Below are 20,756 nucleotides of genomic sequence, written 5' to 3'. Positions count from 1 at the left end.
AGTCCTACTTCTTTCAGTGGGAAATGGTTTTTAAAGAACACATCTGGGTGCTAAGGATTGTCATTTCTTTGAATTCTTTGAATTGTTTTGATACCTTTGTAACATATTGACCATATATATAGGAGTATATTTTAGGATTATTTATTTTACTGATATATTTCTCTCTTTATGCCAATATCATAGTCTTCCAATTACTACAGCATTGATAAGCCCTGAGTTCTCCGAATTTGTACTTTTTAAAGATTTTTCTTGGCCACTCACATTTCTTTGCATTTGCTTATAAGTTTTAAAATGAACTGTCAATTTACACCGAAAAAAAATGTCTTTTGGAATTTTCATTAGGATTTCACTGAATCAACAGACCAAATTAGAAATGATATCCTAGCAATATAGAGTCTTTTCATTCATGAACATGACCTTTGTGTCTATTTAGATCTTCTTTAATTTTTTCTGCAATGTGTTATAATATTCAATGTAAAAATCCTACACAGATTTCATTAGCTATATTCCTAGAAATTTGATGTTTTGAATGGTATTTTTAAAATTTCATTTCCTAGTTGTTTTCTGTTAGTACAAAGAAATACAATTTATTTTTTTAAATTGACTTTATGTGCTGCTATTTTGTTTATTAATTCTAGTAGTTTTATAGAGTACTAAAGAGTTAGAATTTTCTATGTAAAAACTCTTATTCCTTTTCAATCTGCATGCCTTTGGTTTCTTTGTCTGCCTTACTGCACTTGTCAGGATCTCTGGCATGATATTGAGCAAAAGTGGTATGAGCAGACATCCTTGCTTTGTTCCCAATCTTAGAGGGAAGCTCACAATATTTCACCATTAAGTATGATGTTAACAGTAGATAGTACTTTTTATCAGGTATTCCTAGTTTGCTGAGAGTCTTTAATATCAATGGCATTGTTTTTGTTTTGCTTCCAACTGTATTAGTCTCTTTTTATTCTTTTAATAATCTCTTCCAGAGTCAACTATTTCTGTTTGTAGGTGATGAAATGTATAATGATCCACTTCACATTTGGCACTCTATGAATATGGTCTTTTCCTTTACTTCAACTTAGAATTAAGACTTGCCATTCTTTTTTTTTTTTTTTTTTTGCTTATATACTAGTTCCAAAAGTAGTTTTCCCTGTAGAAGTTACCTGAAGATCGTCTCATTCTTTCTATTTGTGGTCTACCACAGGCTTTATCCTCTCCAGGAACACTACAAGACAGACTTAGTTTGAACATAAAGTAAGAGGTATTCTCGCAAATAAGTTTAAATGCATTTTATTTTTAGGTAATCTACATGATATGGTTTTTTCTCTTTAAAAAAATGAGTCCACTCCAAATAAATCAACATTAAAATAAGAGATCAAGACGACATCATCCAACTGTCCAAGTCCTGATATTGTATGGATGCATGAAAAGCAGCAGCCAGTTATGATGACAGGTAATAGATCTAAAGTAATTGCCATTCTGTTAACATTTTTTCCATTTTGCTAACATTTCTTCATTTCTAAACCATTCTTGAAGAAAATTATATATAGGGTCAGACCATCCTCATGGTAGTCTAGCAGAGCAACTACGCCATCTGGATTCATATTTTCACCAATAAAGAACTGGTAGTTTTTGAAATTAGTAAAGACATGCTTGATTTGTCTGCAGCCTCTGTTATAAAAGGTTTATACTTTCTGGTCTCTGTTCTTCAAGTTTGCCTTAGACTGATTTCCTACAATCTACAATGAACTTTTTGTAGGCTTCGTTTGTGAAGTTTGTTTTCTGTAAGTAATGGTTTTTGACAATATCAACACCAATGATTACTGTGCTTTCACTACTTTTGCCTTGGGGGCCTTCAGCAAAGTATATTTCCATCAATGGTACCTTCTGTCCTGCTGACTATCTTCCCCTTTACCTCCAGGCTCAGCTCACTCACAACCTCCAAAATCTTGTAGATGCCAGAAAACATTTCATCATGGCTGATGAGGTCCAGGTAGATAATCATGATGGCAGCCAGAGATAGAGAATGGCAGCCTTGGCTTAGCAAGAACCCAGAATTCAGAGCAAGAGCAGTGCAGCTGAAGCAAACTCGAGGGGAGAGAAGGCAGGTGGAAAAAGTGATATCAAGTTTTGTAAATACTTTTGTTCTATCTATTTCAATGGCCATATAATTTGTCTCCTTTATTCTGTTAAAATAGTGAATTACCTTGATTGATCTTATTTTACTTTTTAAAAGATTTTTATTTTTTTATTTGAGAGAGAGAGTGCAAGCAAATAGGAGGTGAAGCAGAGGGAGGGAGAGATGGAAGAGGAAAGGATTTCAAGCAGACACCACTCGGTGCACAGAGCCTGACACAGTGCTTGATATCACTACCCTGAGATCATGACCTGAGCCAAAACCAAGAGTTGGATATTTAACCAGCTGAGCGACCCAAGTGCCTCTTGATTGATCTTTAAATGTTAACCTTATATTTCTGGAATAAGCCCACTTGATCATCATTTGTATAATTGTAGATATTATAGACCTCATTTGCCTATTTTATGTATTGCTGGGTTTAATCTGCTAATATTTCATTAAGTAGTTTTGTGTCTATGTTCATGAGGGATATTGGTTCATTACTTTTCTTTTTGATACATCTTTTGGATTTAAGCCACCTTTGCTTCTAAAAAAATGTTTGTATATGATTTATTATTTTGTCTCTATATGTTTGCTAGAATTCTGCAGGGAAATATTCTGGGTCTGGAGTATTCTTTATCTCAGAGTTCCTAATTATAAACTAATTTTCTTTAATATATTTAGGACAATTCGTTTTTTCTATTGCTTCTTGTGTCATTTTTTCTATTGCTTTTTGTTAAGCTGTGCTTTGTGATAAACATGTCCATTCCATCTAAAGATATCAAATTCATTAGTAAAAACTGATCGTAATATTCTCTTATTTTTCTTTTAATATCTATAGGATCTATAGTTATATCCCTCTTTCATCACTAATGTCAATTATTTATGCCTTCTTTCGTGCTTTATCAGTATTCCTAGGATTCTGCCAATTTTAATAATCTTTTCAAAGGATTCATTTTAACTTTATTAGTTTTGTGTTGTTTTATATCTATTTCTGCTTATTATTTCCTTTGTTCTTTTTACTTACTTTGGATTTAATTTGCTCTTCTTTTCTCAGCTCCTATAGGTGTACACTTAGATAACTGATGTTATATCTTTCTTCTTTTCTATTAAACATTTAAAACTAGTAGGTTCCCTCTAAGCACTGGTTTATTTGCATCCCACAAATTTTAATATGTTGTCATCATTTTGAAATATTTCTCTTGTGTTATCTTCTTTGACCCATGGATTATTTAGAATTGTGTTGTTTAATTTCCATATATTTGGAGATTTTTCTTCCTAATTTTTATTAGTCTATCCATAAGGTAGGAGTCAGAGGACATACCCTTCAAGATTTCAGTCTTTAAAATTGTATTAAGACTTATTTTTTGACCCTGCATATAATCCATCTTGATGAGCACACACACTTGTGCTCTGTTTCTAATCCACCTATGTGTCCTGCACCTCAATTCTGTCATAACTACCTATCCAGAATTAAGGTCAGACTCCAAAAGTTTAATGATTTAGTCCTCCACAAGACTGCTCTTACTTTAGATGTCAGCCACAAGTCTCAAGTCACCTGTACTTCTGAATGAACAGTAAATTTAGGGGTTTCCATAACCCCCTCAGGTTCAATAACTGACTGACTGACACTCACTTACAACACTATACTTAGGATTACAGTTTTACTGTAAAGGATACTCGGGGATCCCTGGGTGGCTCAGTGGTTTGGCGCCTGCCTTTGGCCCAGGACGCGATCCTGGAGTCCCGGGATCGAGTCCCACATCAGGCTCCCAGCATGGAGCCTGCTTCTCCCTCTTCCTGTGTCTCTGCCTCTCTCTCTCTCTCTCTCTCTCATAAATAAATAAATAAATAAATAAATAAATAAATAAATAAATAAATGAATGAATCTTTAAAAAAAAACTATATTATTATAAAGGATACAACTCAGAGAAAGCTAAATGAAAGAGGTACATAGTCTGGAAGGGTCCTTGACAACGGGCTTCCATGCCCCCTCCCCATGGAGTCAGGCCACAAGAACTGTTCAACACATCAATGCTTTCACCATCTGGAAGCTCTTCATGCTTTGGGTGTCCAAATATACTTTGAGTCTCTGTTATTAGGAGCATACATATTTATGACTGGTTAATTGAGCCTCTTCTCACTATGAAATGTTTTTATCTCTATCTTTATCTATCTAAATACTAAATATCTAAATACTCCCTAATTTAAAGGTTATTTTATCTAATACTAATACTAATAAAGTCTCTCCAGTTTTTTTATGCTTACTGTAATCATGGTATATCTCTTTCCACTGATTTATTATCAATCACTTTCTTTATATTCAGAATACTTCTCATGTGGCCAACTATACATTGTCTTTCTTAAATTTTTTTTTTATTTGTTTATGATAGTCAGAGACACAGGCAGAGGGAGAAGCAGGCTCCATGCACCAGGAGCCCGACGTGGGATTCGATCCCAGGTCTCCAGGATCGCGCCCTGGGCCAAAGGCAGGCGCGAAACCACTGCGCCACCCAGGGATCCCCTGTCTTTCTTTATATCCAACAATTTCTGCCTTTTGATTAGGGTGTTTAAGCACTTATACTTAATATAATAATTGATATGATTGGGTTAGATTTATTATTTGCTACTTAATTTCTGTTTGGCCCATATGTTTCTGTTCCTCTGTTTCTTTTTTCCTGCCTTCTTTAATTAATTGACCACTATTTAGTTTCCACTTCACTGCAATGGCTTTTTACCTATATCTCCTCCTTTGGTATTACTCTAAGGATTATTAAATGGATACTTACCACATTCCGCTTAGAGGTAATAGTGTACCACTTTGCATTTATATGAAGTGGAAAAAACTTATTACTCTGTCTTTTGTGCTATTGTTTTCATGTATTTTACATCTGGAAATGTAAATATAAACTCCATTACTCAATGTGTTTATGTGTTCATTAATTTTCAATGTGTTTAAGTTATAACATGTTTGCATTTTTTCCGTTTTATTTTCTACCACAGTGTAGTAGATTTTAAATAGCTGCAAAGTCTACCAGATCTGGAATAATAGAACAAGGACAGATAAAGCAGTAAAGTAAAGAGCAACTGACAAGTTATATGATCTTTCTTTGAGTCTGTTTCTCGGTCAAAAATTTGCTATAAGGATTAAATGCATTACAGTTACTTTATACAGAAGCTGGAGCTCGGGGCATCCTGGGTGGCCCAGCGGTTGAGTGTCTGCCTTGAGCCCAGGGCGCAATCCTGGAGACCTGGGATCGAGTCCCACATCGGGCTCCCTGCATGGAGCCTGCTTCTCCCTCTGCCTGTGTTGTGTCTCTGCCTCTCTCTCTCTCTCTTTCTCATGAATAAATAAATAAAATCTTTAAAAAAAAAAAAAAAGAAGCTAGAGTTCAATAAATGTTACTTTGTTTCCTTTAAAAAGTTGAATTTTCAGGCTAAGGTATTTATAATTAACATCAATGTGAGCTGTGTATTCTGAACCAAATAATAATGAGAAGCAAATGAAATATACACAAACTAAGACTCAATGAAAATATTAATTTCTGTTTATCCCAAGGTGCAAAAAGTCTTTATTAATTGAATACGATAAAAATAATTACTCAAATGCCCTTACCTTAATAGAATTGTTATTTTGTAGTTCTATTAACATGTCAATAAGTAATTCTGCTCCCAAATAGAATGGCATAACACAGATACAGAGGAAACCATCTTGGCTAATAGGAAATGTTTTATACAGATCCACTGCTTGTTTAAGAAGTATCTGTAGCTCATGAGTAAAGTTCCAAAGGGCCCGACAGCAGTTCTGAAGCAGAGTCCAATAGCCACCACGATGAGCAAGAACCTAACACAAACACAACATTCAAAACAAACCCCAAGGCTTCAAAAGTTAAAGATCTCTGAACATAGTTCTGCAAAAATTATGTCAATAAAAAAATAACACCATTTATTATGTGTACTTATATCATTATCTCAGTTAATTCTAACAATAGCTCCTACAAAATGAGTGTGTACTATAGTATTCTACTTAATTTACAGATAAGGAAACACAGACATGGAGCTAACTTGTCCAGGGTCATGATCTACTAAGTGGTCAGCTAAAATTTGTACACCAGCAGTCTGACTCCAAGATTTCCATTGATCTATGATCTGGGAATGTGGCAATGAGCAAGGGTAACTGGGTCTGCCTTCATGGTGCTTCAGTTTATTAGGGGAGACTGACACTAGATAAGCAGACAAATGAAAATATTTCAGGGACTAATAAATATTGTAAAGAAAAATAAAGCAGAAATGGGTCAGAATCTAACAAACATGAGAGGATATGCCCTTTTAAATGAGGCGGTCAGGAAAAATGTCCTCTCTGTGGAGCTGACACAAGCAAAAACTTGAATGTTGAGTTGAACATGTCATGTGAAGATGGGAGTTGGGGTGTTGGAGGGAGGACAGCATTTGAAACTGAAGGAGGAGCAAAGGATGGAGGATGAACTTGAGGGATGAGAAAAGAACAAGCACTGTGCTTTCAAGATCACACAAAGGACAGTGGACTGAATGAGAGCAAGATGAACTGAGTTGTAAGAAGTGAGCAGGACCCAGACCTTCTAATGACCTGAAGCTTGTGGAAAGGATAGGAAGCAATGCTCATGGTCAAAAGGGACGATTTGGGTTTCCTTCTCATTTTTTAAGAAATCACCTTCTCTACAGAGAAAATGGGAACTCAAGTGTTCTAGAAAGGATAGATTTCCTCTCAACTCTTGAGAGGTTTGAAGTGTATGCCATTCCTGCTATGAGAAAAAGGAAAATTAATTTATTTGTACATGATTCCAATTTTAATAATGTATCATATAATATTTAAGGAAAAAAAAGAGAAAAGCATTTTAGAGAAGACACAATTGGCCTATAGAAGCAGGGGGTCAGGAATCAGGAGCAGGGCTTTCCTCTGGCCCAGAAAGAGTGTGCCCTATGCTAGAGGGAATAAAGGGGCATACGGTACCCTAAACAGGAACAAAACTCCAGAGAGGAACCACTGGTTTCACCACCATAGAAGGCCATATCCCAAATGTGGAAACAAAGTGACAGGGGGGTGTCTGAATATTAACAGGGATTGTGTAGGCAAGGACAAAGGCCACCTCCGCTCTGCACCAATGGATGATTGATGACTAAAGCAGATTACCCCTCTCCCTGACAACCTGACAGTGTGTAAATCTTCAGCACTATGGCAGACAAACCTCAAAAATGACTGATGTGAAACACAGCAAATTTAGTTTCAAAGTTGAAATCAAAACTATGGATGGTAAGTGAATAAATACAATATATCTTACATGCCCAAACTAATGGCCTAAGATTTATGTCTACTAATTTAGCAAATTAGAAGGACCACCTTACCATTGCTCTCCTGCAATATAAAAAGATTTTCATAAAATGATCCAATAGACCCAAATTTGTTGCTCGATCCTTTTCTTTAGCATTAAGACCTGATTCAGAGTCTGAGTCATAAACTGGTTGTGCCTTGGATACATTTTCATCATTCATTCTGGAATTAACAAATGTGGAAAATTCTTCAGCATCTACAGTGCAAAAATAAAGCATAATATTATTGAAAACAGCAAGTTCCAGAAGACATAGGTGATAAGCATCAAATGAGTAATTAAGAAATGCTATATAAATTTGGAGGAAGGACAGGATTATCATGAACACAATGAACCAAGGAAAGTTTCTAGAGAAGGAGGCATCTACACTAAGTTTAAAGGGTGAACATGGCTTAGCTATGCAGAAAGACTATGGAGAACATCATTCTGGGCAAGAGTGATGGCCAAAGGAACAATGAAGAGGCAGGAATGTCATGTTTTCTGAGGGACCAATCACAGAATCCCATTTAATTTCCTTAATTACTCCCTAAATAGTCTATTCCCAGGACATGTACACTAGAGGGTGAGTAGCATCCCCTAGAGTTAAGCAGGGTAGCAACCATATCTATTCATTATCCTGTTGGTGTGGTGTAAAAATATAGATTTCTCCTACTGCAAGCCTTTTCTTAGAATTCTGCATTAAATAATACATCTAAATAGCACAGTATTGTATTGTGGATTTCATGGGAGGTCTTAGGCAGCTAGTTTAAAAAAAAACAAAAACCTTAGAAGCTATATACCACAGCCTATGCACAAAATTCTGACTCTGGGTCTAGGGAATTTATTTTCAAATACTTCAGTACTCATAGTATAACATGAAGGTATCAGCTAAATCTAATCTACACCCTCAAGAAATCAAAAAACATGTCAAGTACTTCAAATATGAATGAACTCCTGAGGCAGTTGCCCAGTATATGAAGTATCTTGATAGCAATAAGTTACATAATACTTAAAATATTATTACTAAAAGTCTACATAAGAGGGTTTGTAATTGTATGAAAATATTAGAAGTGATTCTTTATTTGTGAAATGAATGGTATTTAAGATAGGTGATTGCTTTGGAATAGTGTCATTAGTTGTAGCACCCAGATTGAAAGCCCTGTTCATCTGTATTTCTCCACTTCCCAGAGTGAGTCTCCTGTCACCTGAGCAGACAAAAATATTGGTTGGTCCTGCCATTCAAAAATATTATGGCATTCACTTTGGAGTAAGGTTTCACGGAAGGTGCTAGTTGGAGACCCTAAGGCAAGATTAAACTTCCTTGAGCATAAAATGTGTAGTGGAATTTGTTCTGAAACTTACTCCCACTAAAATATAACACCTGATATCAAGTCTTCACCTATCCTGACAAGAGGAGGCTACCATTATTTTAAAAAGAACATTAGGGGTGCCTGGGTGGCTCAATTGGTTAAGGGTCTGACTTTTGATTCCGGCACAGGTCATGATCTCAATGTTGTGAGATGGAGCCCCATGTTGGGCTCCATACTGAGCATGGAGTCTGCTTAAGATTTTCTCTCCTTCTCCCTCTGCCCCTCCCCACTCCTCTCTCCTTTTCTAAAAAATAAATAAGTAAATAAATAAAAATAAGATTATATTTGGTGAACAGCCAAATTGGTTTGGAGTAGAACAAACATATATATTTCTAAATACATATGGTGATATCATAAAAATACAGAAATTTTTTAAAAAACTGGTCAAATAAGAATCTCCTACAAAATACCACAACTCATTTAAACTCCTGAGTCATTGAAAAATGATGTGTATACTTCTGTGTGTCTGTGGGGTATGTGTGTGTGTGTGTGTGTGTATGTGTATGTTGCATCAGTGAATAAAAATATAGAGGGCAATTTGATAATACAAATCATAATTTTTTATTTTACCTGATGGTAAGTTGGCCTTTCTTTTTTTAGCTGTATGAAGGAAATCAAGTATCGCTTTATAGTTTTCTAGAGTTAATTTCGCTGTTGGTAACACTGTTCCTGAATTATATAGTGAGAACATATTAGGATCACATGATCGGAAACTGCAGGTAGAGGGAATATCATTAAAAAAAAAACCATAAACAAAATTGAATTGAATCTGGCAAATATAATTCACCTTAATTTTTAAAATATCTGTGAGTTAGTGCTCCCAAATTTTGGATCATATTAAATTTTAAAATTATACAATGTAACTTTGCTCTTAGGAATTTTAACATCAAAATCTATTTCCCTGAAAGGGCCCTTGAAAATCCAAACTCATTCTAAGGGCTCTGAAACAATAATTTATGTCAATTTAACCTGATTCAAATACAACTCAATGAAGATATATACATATATATGTGATATATATGCATATATCTGCATATATCTACTATATATGCATATGTCGACTATATAAAGCAATGTGTCTAAGATCAATGTTATTCCTTTTTTAAAAATAAGGCCTAAGCAGTAAACAGACCTCCACCAAAAATAGATCAATAAATAAATGTAAAAATACATTCACACATAAATATTGAGTATGTCTTAATGGTTTTAGTAAAGTTGAATTTAGCACCAAGTTCTCTGATACAAATTTGGTCATTGTCTAATTGCTGCGCTATGCAGTAATCATGTCTGAATGGTCACATATGATTGGAATTTCAGAGAATTCTTCTCAGTGTTCAGAGGAAAGTTAGGAAGCCCATCTGGTCTGAACCATTCTCTTTTCAAGGCCTCATGGATGGGTTGTCTACCAAAAGCCTTCCCTGTTGGTCAGGCAATCTAATTATTTCTTAAATGCAAATCTGGTTTAGCCTACATAGGAAACGGAACTATTTGGAGATGTTTTTATGAAAGTTCAGTCTGATAATTATTTTAACCAAAATTCTAAAGAAACAGAAACTGGAACCAAGTTCGCTTTGGATTTCTCCTGGATATTTTATCATTGGATTATTGAAATAAAAACACTTTTAATTCATACTCCTATCACAGTCTCTCCTTCCTCCAATCCATTTGGTATGTTGCTGCCAGAGAAATCTTTTATCATTGTCCTGGTCAAAAACCCTCATTTAAAAAAATTTTTTTTAAATAAACCCTTAATAATCTCCCATTGTATATAAATTAAAGTTCAGATTAAGTTAAGACTCTCCAAGATGTGGTACTGATCTACTTTTTAAATTATTTCACACCATTCCCTTTCATTTCCTCTAGATTCTGGTCAGACCATTTGGGATTCTCATCTTATGCTTCCTACCTGGTCTCTGTGTCATATGCTTCCTTCCACCTGGAATACCCCTTTCCTCATCTACACATTTCTAAATCTGGCATGTCCCTCAAGAACCAGGCCAAGTGGCCCCTCCCCACAAAACCTTTCCTGTGAGTTTCTGCCAAAGGAAAGCCTTTTCTCAGGTACAAACACTTTGTGTATACTTCACTTTACACTATGATTTACAATTGTCTGTTAACACTTGTGATCCACCCTGCCACACTCTAAGTGGCACATCCTGCTCATCTTTTCATGCCCATTGTGTCTACCTCAGTCAGTACCTTGTATCTAACAGGTACTCAGCTATATTTTTTGGATGAAAGATTCTATTCACCTTTTCAATGATTATATAGTATTTTATATTTGTACTTATCTTCTATTTTTATCTTCCAAAACACTTTAGCCAAAGACACTCAAGAGCTCAAAAATGTCTTCTGAATTAATGACATATTACATCATATGAGAATATATGATCTGTATTCAAAGAGGCTTAATATACCTCAAAATGAAACAGATTTGCCTAATACCTACTAATAGCTATAGGTATTACACAATTATATTAAATTTCTCTTGAAATTACACTTTCTTCTTTACTGAAAGCTATATTAACAAACCTATTTAAGATAAATGCAGACTGGTATTTCATAAGTGCTTATATCCAGCATTGGTTTAGGAAAGATTCTGAGACAAGAAATTAAGTAATATACCAATGATCAGTAGAGAAGCACTCTGGAAACCTCTTTAAGTTATTTATCAACATTGGAGCCCTGAACATATAAATAAAATCCATGCTCATACTAAAAAAGTATCATTCACTGATAATATTCTATACCTGACCACTGCACTTGAAGTGCCAAATTTCATCTTCATACGTTCCCCTAGCTTCGTTAAAAGCAGGTTGAAATGTGCATTTGCCAGATACAGGTTCATCTGAGCTCTCCAGGGCATCTCCTCAAGAAATATTTGATGGAACCTCTTCTTTTTCGCAAAATTTAATATTATAGGATTCAAGTTATCCACGAGGAATCGATAGGCAAGTTTTCTAACATCAGTTCTCTTATTTCTGCCAAGAAGAAGCAAGTCTTAAAATTACACAAGCTTCCAGATATTTAATAACGAAGAATGATTCCAATTTGTATCAAATACATCAAGAAGTCATTTGCCCTTATACAAATTATTCTGGCTTATTTATCATTTCCTTAGTGCTAAGAATGTGAAAGGGCAGTAGACGAGGCATGAGGATAAACTGTAAGGATAAACACACTACATATTGCCTTCCATTCTCTCTGATGTCTGTGTCCTAAACTCATACCAAACAGCTTTTCTTTTCGTTAACCAAAAAGCCACTGAGATTAGATGACTAAATTATAACATAATGCTCACATTCATCCCCTAATATCAATATTAAATAAGAAAATAATTTCTCTGTATTGTTCCTTAAGGAAAAAAACAATGGAGCAAATTTTTTTCCAATATTAGCTAGACTACAGCAGAAATAAATCATCAATCAACTATAAATGAAATAACTTTATAATCCATATTCAATATGCTCTGAAAAAAACTAATATTTCAAAATTTAGCTAATAGGTCATATTTTAAGTATACCATATATTCAATTTGTTTAAAATTATTCCTAGCAACATCTCAGTCATCCAACTATTTTTATAGTTGCATAATTGCTCACATGGCATGACAATTTCTTCAAAGTACTTCTTTTTTTTTTAATGTTCACGATGTTGCTGCCCCATTGGTCAGTGCCATTCTATCTGATTTATATTGGAGAAAGGAAAAAAATCTCAATTGGTAAGTGAAAGTATTGTGCTCACTTTAATGGATTATATGTCTGAATCTGACACAACACACACACACACACACACACACACGAAAGGAAAAGAAGCTGGATGGAAGGTCAAATCTCCTCAAAAAGTGATAGAGTTTGACAGGACAAGCCACATCTCCCCTGCACTGAAGGTGAGAGAGTCCAGGGAGAGCAGTGACAGTGGACAGCCTTCTTCTACATATCTTTTCAAGGTAATTACAGATCCCAGGGGCCTTGGAAGGCAATGAGAGCCAACAAAGAGGGTAGAGAATGCTTCTTTTACTGCCCAAATAGTTGCTTTTTTAAAATTTATTTATTTATTCATGAGAGACACAGAACGAGAGAGGCAGAGATGTAGGCAGAGGGAGAAGCAGACTCCATGCAGGGAGCCTGACTTTGGACTCAATCCCGGGACTTCAGGATTACACCCTGGGCCAAAGGCAGATGCTCAACCACTGAACCACCCAGGCATCCTCTGAATAGTTCCTAATGTGCAGGGTACTCAACAAGCAGCTCTGTGTCTCTATGAGCCATAGATGTGAGTGGACCCGGAAGCTCAGGAAGGACAGTCAGCATAAATAAATCTCCAGTGATATGGGACCATGAGAGAAAGGAAATGGAAACCTGAATTAGAAAAACATTAAGGCATCCAGACACAATCATCTATATATTCTAGCTTGAGCAAATAAGTTAATATATTACATGGACAGAAACAGGCATCTTACCATTATAAAAAAGCATTACAATTAGGGAAAGAGAAAACACGGGAAAGTATCCGGTGGTATGGAACTGAAACTGGACACATCAGTATGACCTTATGGTTTTGGAGAGATCTAAAACCATAGATCTATCTGGGGGAGCAAATATATTTCCTAGTTTTGTCTTCCAGTTGTTGGCTATTCATGAACTTTTTTCTCCTAAATTTAGAATCAGCTTGTCAATTTCCATCAAGATAATCCCAAAATTAAATGAGGTAAGCATCCTATATCTGTATATATTCTTAATGAAATATCTGTTCATGCTTTTTGCTCTTTTTCTTTTTTTTATGATTTTATTTTTAAGTGTCTTTTGCTCATTTTCTAACTGGACTGTTTGTTTTTATTATTCTTTTGAATTTTGAGAGGTCTTTATATATTCCAGATATAAGGTCTTTCTTGGATACGTGGTTTGCAAATATTTCTTCCCAGTGTGCAGTTTGTCTTTTCATCCTTTTCACAGGGTCTTTCACAGAGCAAAAGTTTAAATTTTGATGAGACCTGAGATTTTATGGTAAGCATATGATTAATTTTATTTAAAAAATCCCACAACCTTTTCCAGAGTGGCTGTGTCTTTTACATTCCCACCAGCAGTGTATGAACGACCCAGTATTTAGTGTTAATCATTATTTTTTATTTAAGCCATTAAAATAGGTTTTAGTGATACCTTGTGACTTTAATTTGCATTTCTCTAATGGCTAATGATATTGAACATCTTTTATGTGTATTTTCCAACTGTATATAAGCAAAACTTTCAATATCTCTTCACAATATGACAGTTCACACAGAAAACCTGTATCTACGAACAAATTATCAATTAAGTTCCTATACAAGAATAGAAGCATTCAAAACTGTAATTTTAAAATACCATTTACATTTGGATACCAAAAAAAGCACTTCTTCAATGTAGCTAATGAAAGATGTATAACATCTTTACGGAAAATATCATAAAAATTTATTTGAAAGACATTAAATAAGACCTAAGTATATGGTCTGAATACTAATAGAAAGAATCAATATTAGGGGGGGAAAGCTTCCCAAACCAATCTATGTATTCAATTATATCTCTATCAAAATCATGAATTTTTTGTATTATTTGACAAGCTATTCCAAACTACCCTGTGGAAGAATATAAAAGACTTGCATGAACTTGCTGGAGAGACTTGTTCTATCAGACAACAATAATCAATTTAATACCAGAGTAAGTATGATGGTGTGATATTGACTCACAAATAGATAAGAGACTAATGGGACAGAAAAGAGATCTCAAAACTATATATGTGAAAACTTGCTAAATGACAAAAGTGACAGTGGTAGCAGAATAGACTACTTGATAAGTGGTTTATAATGGCTACTTGATAAATGGGGCTAGCCAGTTGAGTACCTGTAGCAAAACTACAGATGGGGAAGGTGACTCTCCCTGTCATGTTCACAGAAATAAATTACAGTTACATGAAACTCCTAAATGTGAAAATCCAAAACTTAAATTTACAAAGAAAGTACCTTTACTACCTTGTTTGAAAATAACAGAGAAATGGTGATACGTTTTGCTCCCTTAACAATTATAACTTTTAATTTAAAAAAGAAAACCTTTAAAATATAAATAGATGGGGGCACCTGGGTGGCTCAGTGGTTGAGCATCTGCTTTGGCTTAGGTCGTGATCCCTGGGTCCTAGGACCAAGTCCTGCTTTGGGCTCCCCACAAGGAGCCTGCTTCTCCCTGTGCCTGTGTTTCTGCCTTTCTCTCTGTGTCTCTCATGAATAAATAAATAAAATCTCTTTAAAAAAAAAAAAAGATAAATAGATGAGCCACAAACTGGAAAAAGCAATAGTATCCAAACATCTAGAAATAAATAAGAAAACAAAAGTTTTTTAATGTACAAAGGATCTAAACTAGCAGTCCTGAGAACAGAAAAACCCTAGGGTCTAAAAAAACATGAAAAGATGCCTGACCTCATTAGTAATCAAATAAACAAAAATTAAAATAACAATGACATAAAATTTCAGAATTTAACAGTCCATAAAAATTAGAAAATTTGATAACAATACCAAGTATTGGTAAGGATGTTGAATAATGAAAACTTGACACACCACTGATGAATATTTAAGAGCAACATAGCCATAACTAACAATGTAAAAAATATTCATATCTCAGGGACTACACTCCTATGTATTTATGCCAGAAACTCACATTTGCATACAAGAGCTTTGTGTAAGAATGTACTTTCCAGCACTGTTTACTATAAGGAAAAACTTGGAAACAATGTAGATGTCTATTTACAGGAGACTGAATAAATAAATTTTTATTTATTCATGTAATGGAATACTATACAGCAGTAAAATGAGTAGACATATATCATCAATATGAAAAAAAAATCTCACAGATGTAATATTGAGGAAAATGAGCAAATTAGCAGAGCAAATTATTAAAAGAATAATACTATACATTATTTAGGGATATATATATATAATTTTATATATATAATTGAAGTATAAAGTCACTCATAAGCATGATAAATGCCAAATTTGGATAGTATTACATCTGGGATAAGATGGACAAAAATACATTCCAAAGAGATGCATGGGAATTTCAACTGTGTTTGAAATGTTTTATATTTTAAACTGCATAGTGGGTACATGGGGGTTTTTTTGGTTGTTGTTGTTATATGATTTTCTAGACCCATCCAAAATATGTCATATTTCAAGTCATCATGGTGGAGTAAGTTTTCAACTAGCAATAATTGTGCCTTGGGTAAACCTCATTGGCTGCGATACCACCACTGCATGATTTAGAACTTAAAGCAACAATCATAAGGATACTCACTGGCCTTGAGAAAAGAAGACATCAGTTAGATCCTTACAAGAGACATAAGAGAGCTAAAAAAAAAAATCAGTGAGAGATGAAGAATACAATAACTGAGATTGGAAACAAGTGTGATACAATGAACAGCAGGCTGGAAAAAGAAGAGGAACAAACCAGTGACCTAGAAGACAAAATAATGAAAAATAAAGAAGTTAAACAAAAGAAAGAAAGAAGAATTAGGCAACAAGAGAATAGGCTTAGAGAACTGTGACTCCATCAAATGTAATAATATTCATATTATAGAAGTCTCAGAAGAAGAGAGAGAAAGGCAGGCAGATTTATTTCAAGAAATAACAACAGAAAACTTCCCTAATCTGAGGAAGGAAGGAAACAGACATCCAGATCCAGGAGGCACAGAGAACCCCCATCAAAATCAACAAAAGCCGGCCAACACCAAGACATACTGTAGTTAAATTCGCAAAATATAGTAACAAAGAAAAGATCGTAAAAGCAGCAAGATAAGAGAAATCCTCAACTTACAAGAGAAAACCCATAAGGCTACCTGGAGATTTCTCAAAAGAAACTTGGCATGCCAGAAGGGAGTGACGATATATTCAAAGTGATGAATGGAAAAAATCTGCAGCCAAGAATATTCTATCCAGCAAGGCTATCATTCAGAATAGAAGGAGAAATAAAAAGTTTCCCAGACATAATTTAAATAAAGAAATAATAATAGATAGCAGGCAAGTACAAAGTGAGAGTGGTTCTATTAATATGTACGTGTTGCTCTTAAAATCCAAAACTAAACAGATAAAAACATTCTCTGTATATAATGAAGACAAAAAATATATAAGAATCAGAAGTTCATACTCATAAAAATAGAAGCTAAACATTTTACCATAAGTTTTATGGTTTGTTTTTCTGCACAAGAACATAAGGCCTACCAATAATGAAAAGTAATTTATGAACCACCCTAACTGCTCTTAACCACCCTATCTGAACTACTCCTGCCACCACTTCTACCCAAGGCCAGTTACTCTATACCATGTCATCTTGTTCATTTATTTTATAAAATGTATCAAACTCTTACATCATCTTGTTTATTTGTGTGTTTATCACTTACTGTGCTCCCATCATTAGTATGTAAATCCCCAAGGGCAGTGATCTTATCTATTTAGTATGCCACTATATCCTTAGTTTCCAAAATAATGCCAACCACATAGTAACATTTACAGAAGTAATCAGTTAATACCTTTCATGTTCCAACATTTCGGAAATAGGTGGATTTTTGGAAAAAAATTCTCTTAGCGTTTCCTTTCTTCTACTTCTTTTTCTTGGCATCATTTCTATAGTCTCAATATGAGAGATGACAAGAATGTTACAAATTAAATCTAAATTCTGAACAAAATACTATAATTTATTCATACCCTAATGCTTATCGCTTGACACTAAAATACAGTGATTTCTTTATACCCCTCAATTAAAATTACTATCAAAAGAAACAAAAAAAATATGACTCTAAAAATATCCATGTGATAACTTAAGAATTACAATGTACTAGGACACCTGGGTGGTTCAGTGTCCAACTCTGAATTTCAGCTCAAGTTGTGATCTCAGGGTTGTGAGATCAAGCCCCATCCAGGATGCCAGCATGGAGCCTGCTTACGATTCTCTCTCTCCTTCTCCCCCTGCCCTGCCTTCCACACTTGTGTGTCCATGTATGCTCTCTCAAAAAAATAAAAATAATTATAATGTACCGTATAATAATAAAATTGTTTGTTGGTATTTCCCTCTGTTTCATATTGTAATAAATTATAATGCAGCCAACCATCTTTAGATACATGAATCTCCGCATTTCACTAACTTAAATTCAAAACTCCTATAAAACTTACTTTTCCAATCTCCATTACTGAAGCTTTGAACTTCTTCAAAGGTTTGGTTGTCTTTTTACACAAAACATTCTCCTTATATTTCACTTTTCTTATTCCAAGTAGGGACTCATTCCTCCTAATAGAAAAAGATAAAGTCAGTTAAAAGGATCTGTAGGAATCTGCAAAACTACACCAAAGCAATAAATCTTTAATGAATGTTGTCACTGAAATTATACAAGAATACCCAAAATTGTTTGCATCCCATGCATTACATTAGATTGTGATATTCTGGGCAGCCTGGGTGGCTCAGCAGTTTAGCACCACCTTCAGCCCAGGGCCTGATCCTGGAGACCTGGGATCGAATCCCATGTTGGGCTCCCTGCATGGAGCCTGCTTCTCCCTCTGCCTGTGTCTCTGCCTCTCTCTGTCTCTCTTTGTGTCTCTCATGAGTAAATAAAATCTTTAAAAAAAAAAAAAAAAGATTGTGATATTCCTGATCATCAAGGAATAGCTGGCCTCTTGAAAGAGCAAAATGTAAATCATACAAAAAATGTTATGAGAGCAGACATGTGACATAGGAGAAAAAGAATTGGACTGAAAATAAAACAACATGAACATGTCCCTTTAAAACTGAAAAGATGACTACCTAAGAGTGACCCTGGACAAGCTCTCTTGCTTGCAAAATTTCAGTCTCTTTGGTTCCATCACATCCATATCCTTCTGGATACCAACAGGTGCTAAGCATTTTATGACTTCAAAAACTTTTCCCTTCCCCTAATCACTTGCTGAAGTTCTTAATCTCATTTTTTTAAATCTACCATGGACCTCTATGGTAATCCAGCCCCTTGAAATACTGTGAAGTCTCTTATTATCCCTCCTTCTACTGATACTTATCATCTATTTTCCCTGAAATTTATGTATTTTCTAAATTTATATTTCTGAGCATCAGGGTGGCTCAGTGGATGAATGTCTGCCTCCAGCTCAGGTCATGATCCTAGGGTCCTGGGATAGAGTCCTGCATCGGGCTACCTATAGGAAACTTGCTTCTCTCTTTGCCTATGTCTCTGTGTGTCTCTCATGAATAAATAAAATCTTCAGAAAAATAAAATAAAATAAAATAAAATGTGTATTTCTTTGAGTAAGTACTAGCTAATTCCAGCAAAACCCTGTTACCATTGGGGCGCCCGGGTGGCTCAGTTGGTTAAGCATCAACTCTTGGTTTATACTCAGGTCATGATCTCAGGGTACTGTGATCGAGCCCTGCATCAATGCAATCTGCTTGTCCCTCTCCCACCCTCTATGCTCCTCCACCCACTTGCACTCTCTCTCTCAAATAAATAAATCTGAATTTAAAAAAACAACAACCCTGCTATCACATGATAAATGGGGTCCAAAACGTTAAATTGAATAAAATGTAGGGTCACATAGATACAAGGCTAATGAAATGACTGGATGAGTCTGGATAGCTAGTTACACGGGTTGGGTTTCCTAATTCATCTTGGTCCAAATGGCAGTTGGCCACTTGTTTCTATTTTGATGAAGATGATCCTGGATCCTGTGGTTGGTTGGAACTCCAGCCTAGCAGCAATTCCAAGGGTCCCCCAGCTAGCTGGCATTCATTTTGGCAAATGTTTTGTCTACCTGAACTAAGAAACTTGTACCAGTGACCACTGAGGGGTGGGTATCCCCTCTCTGCAACTTGCATTTTGAGACTGGATGCCTGCCATGTTCTAAGCATGTTGGTCTCTTCCCTACTTTCTGCCTCTCTCACCCCCCTGGAATGCTCGACCTGCTTGCTGTTACTGCTAGAAGAGATGAGAAGGACAGAAGGTCACAGATATACACTTGCCATCTTCCTATCTTCTCAACATTCACCTCCATGCTCTGAAGAACTCTCACTCACTGAATCAATTAAATTCCTCCACTTCTCTACCCCTTCACAGAATGCTTCCTCCTACCTTCTTGTTTATAGTATGTTATGAAAAATGGTATTTTAAAATTTTTATGTAGTCAGTGCTATTGATCATTGATTTCGTGGGTTTATTCATTGTTTTGATGAGTTATATTAGTACCTGCTTCTGACTCGAAACACTGAATCCCAATAGCTGTCTGCCTATTATTTCACAAACAGAACTCTACTAAACTTTATCTGATAGTACAAATTTCTTTGCTCTTTTTCATTTTTCAGATATTTTTCATTATTCTGCATCATTCCATAAAACTAATTTGATTGGAATTATATTAAGCCAATAAATTAATTTGAAGATAATAGAAATTATAGTAGTCCATCTGCCCATAAGTAATGTACTATCTCTCCATTTATTCAAGTCATTTTTAAAAATATCTCTTAGTAAAAATGTTTGGTCTTCTTCTATTAGCCTACGTCCCCTCACAAATCCCGATAAATTTAATCCTGTGCTTCATAGAAATGGATCATTTTTCCATTATACTTTCTAGTTGATATAGGAAAGCTATTGCTTTGCAGCCAGCTCTTCTATGGAATTCTATTATTAGTTCTGATAGTTATTGGTTAGTTAGCTTAAGTTTTTTTTTAATCATTATTTGCAAATACCAATCATTTTATCTCATTTTCACAGCACTTCACCGAGGAATTCATTTGACAAACATATTTGAGACCCTATTATGTGATAATCACATGAATTCTAATCCTAATTTCTATTTCTTATTGTAATGCACTGGCAAGATTTTATAGAACAATGTTAAGTGATAGAAGGAACAATAAGATTCCTTATTATAAAGCTTATTTTAAC

General features: G+C 35.0%; 1 protein-coding gene and 2 pseudogenes across 2 annotated transcripts in view; all 3 read right to left on the bottom strand.

Annotated features, from left to right (window-relative positions):
- The window catches only part of CFAP54 (cilia and flagella associated protein 54), a 302,139-nt gene that overhangs the window by 152,883 nt on the left and 128,500 nt on the right, over positions 1-20,756 (bottom strand). For both annotated transcript variants that reach the window (XM_072724628.1, XM_026013023.2), the window contains exons 31-36: positions 18,007-18,121; positions 17,367-17,467; positions 11,570-11,800; positions 9,390-9,532; positions 7,487-7,668; positions 5,721-5,948 (exon numbers count right to left, since the gene is read on the bottom strand). In XM_072724628.1, coding sequence (XP_072580729.1) covers positions 5,721-5,948; positions 7,487-7,668; positions 9,390-9,532; positions 11,570-11,800; positions 17,367-17,467; positions 18,007-18,121 — 1,000 coding nt within the window. The remainder of the gene's footprint in view (positions 1-5,720; positions 5,949-7,486; positions 7,669-9,389; positions 9,533-11,569; positions 11,801-17,366; positions 17,468-18,006; positions 18,122-20,756) is intronic.
- Positions 1,458-2,235, bottom strand: LOC112930668 (translationally-controlled tumor protein pseudogene; annotated as a pseudogene).
- On the bottom strand, positions 15,980-16,100 carry LOC140594352 (U4 spliceosomal RNA; annotated as a pseudogene).

Source organism: Vulpes vulpes, chromosome 10 (genome assembly GCF_048418805.1).
Source record: "Vulpes vulpes isolate BD-2025 chromosome 10, VulVul3, whole genome shotgun sequence".
Classification (NCBI taxonomy): domain Eukaryota; kingdom Metazoa; phylum Chordata; class Mammalia; order Carnivora; family Canidae; genus Vulpes; species Vulpes vulpes.
This window is presented reverse-complemented; position numbering and strand designations above follow the sequence as displayed.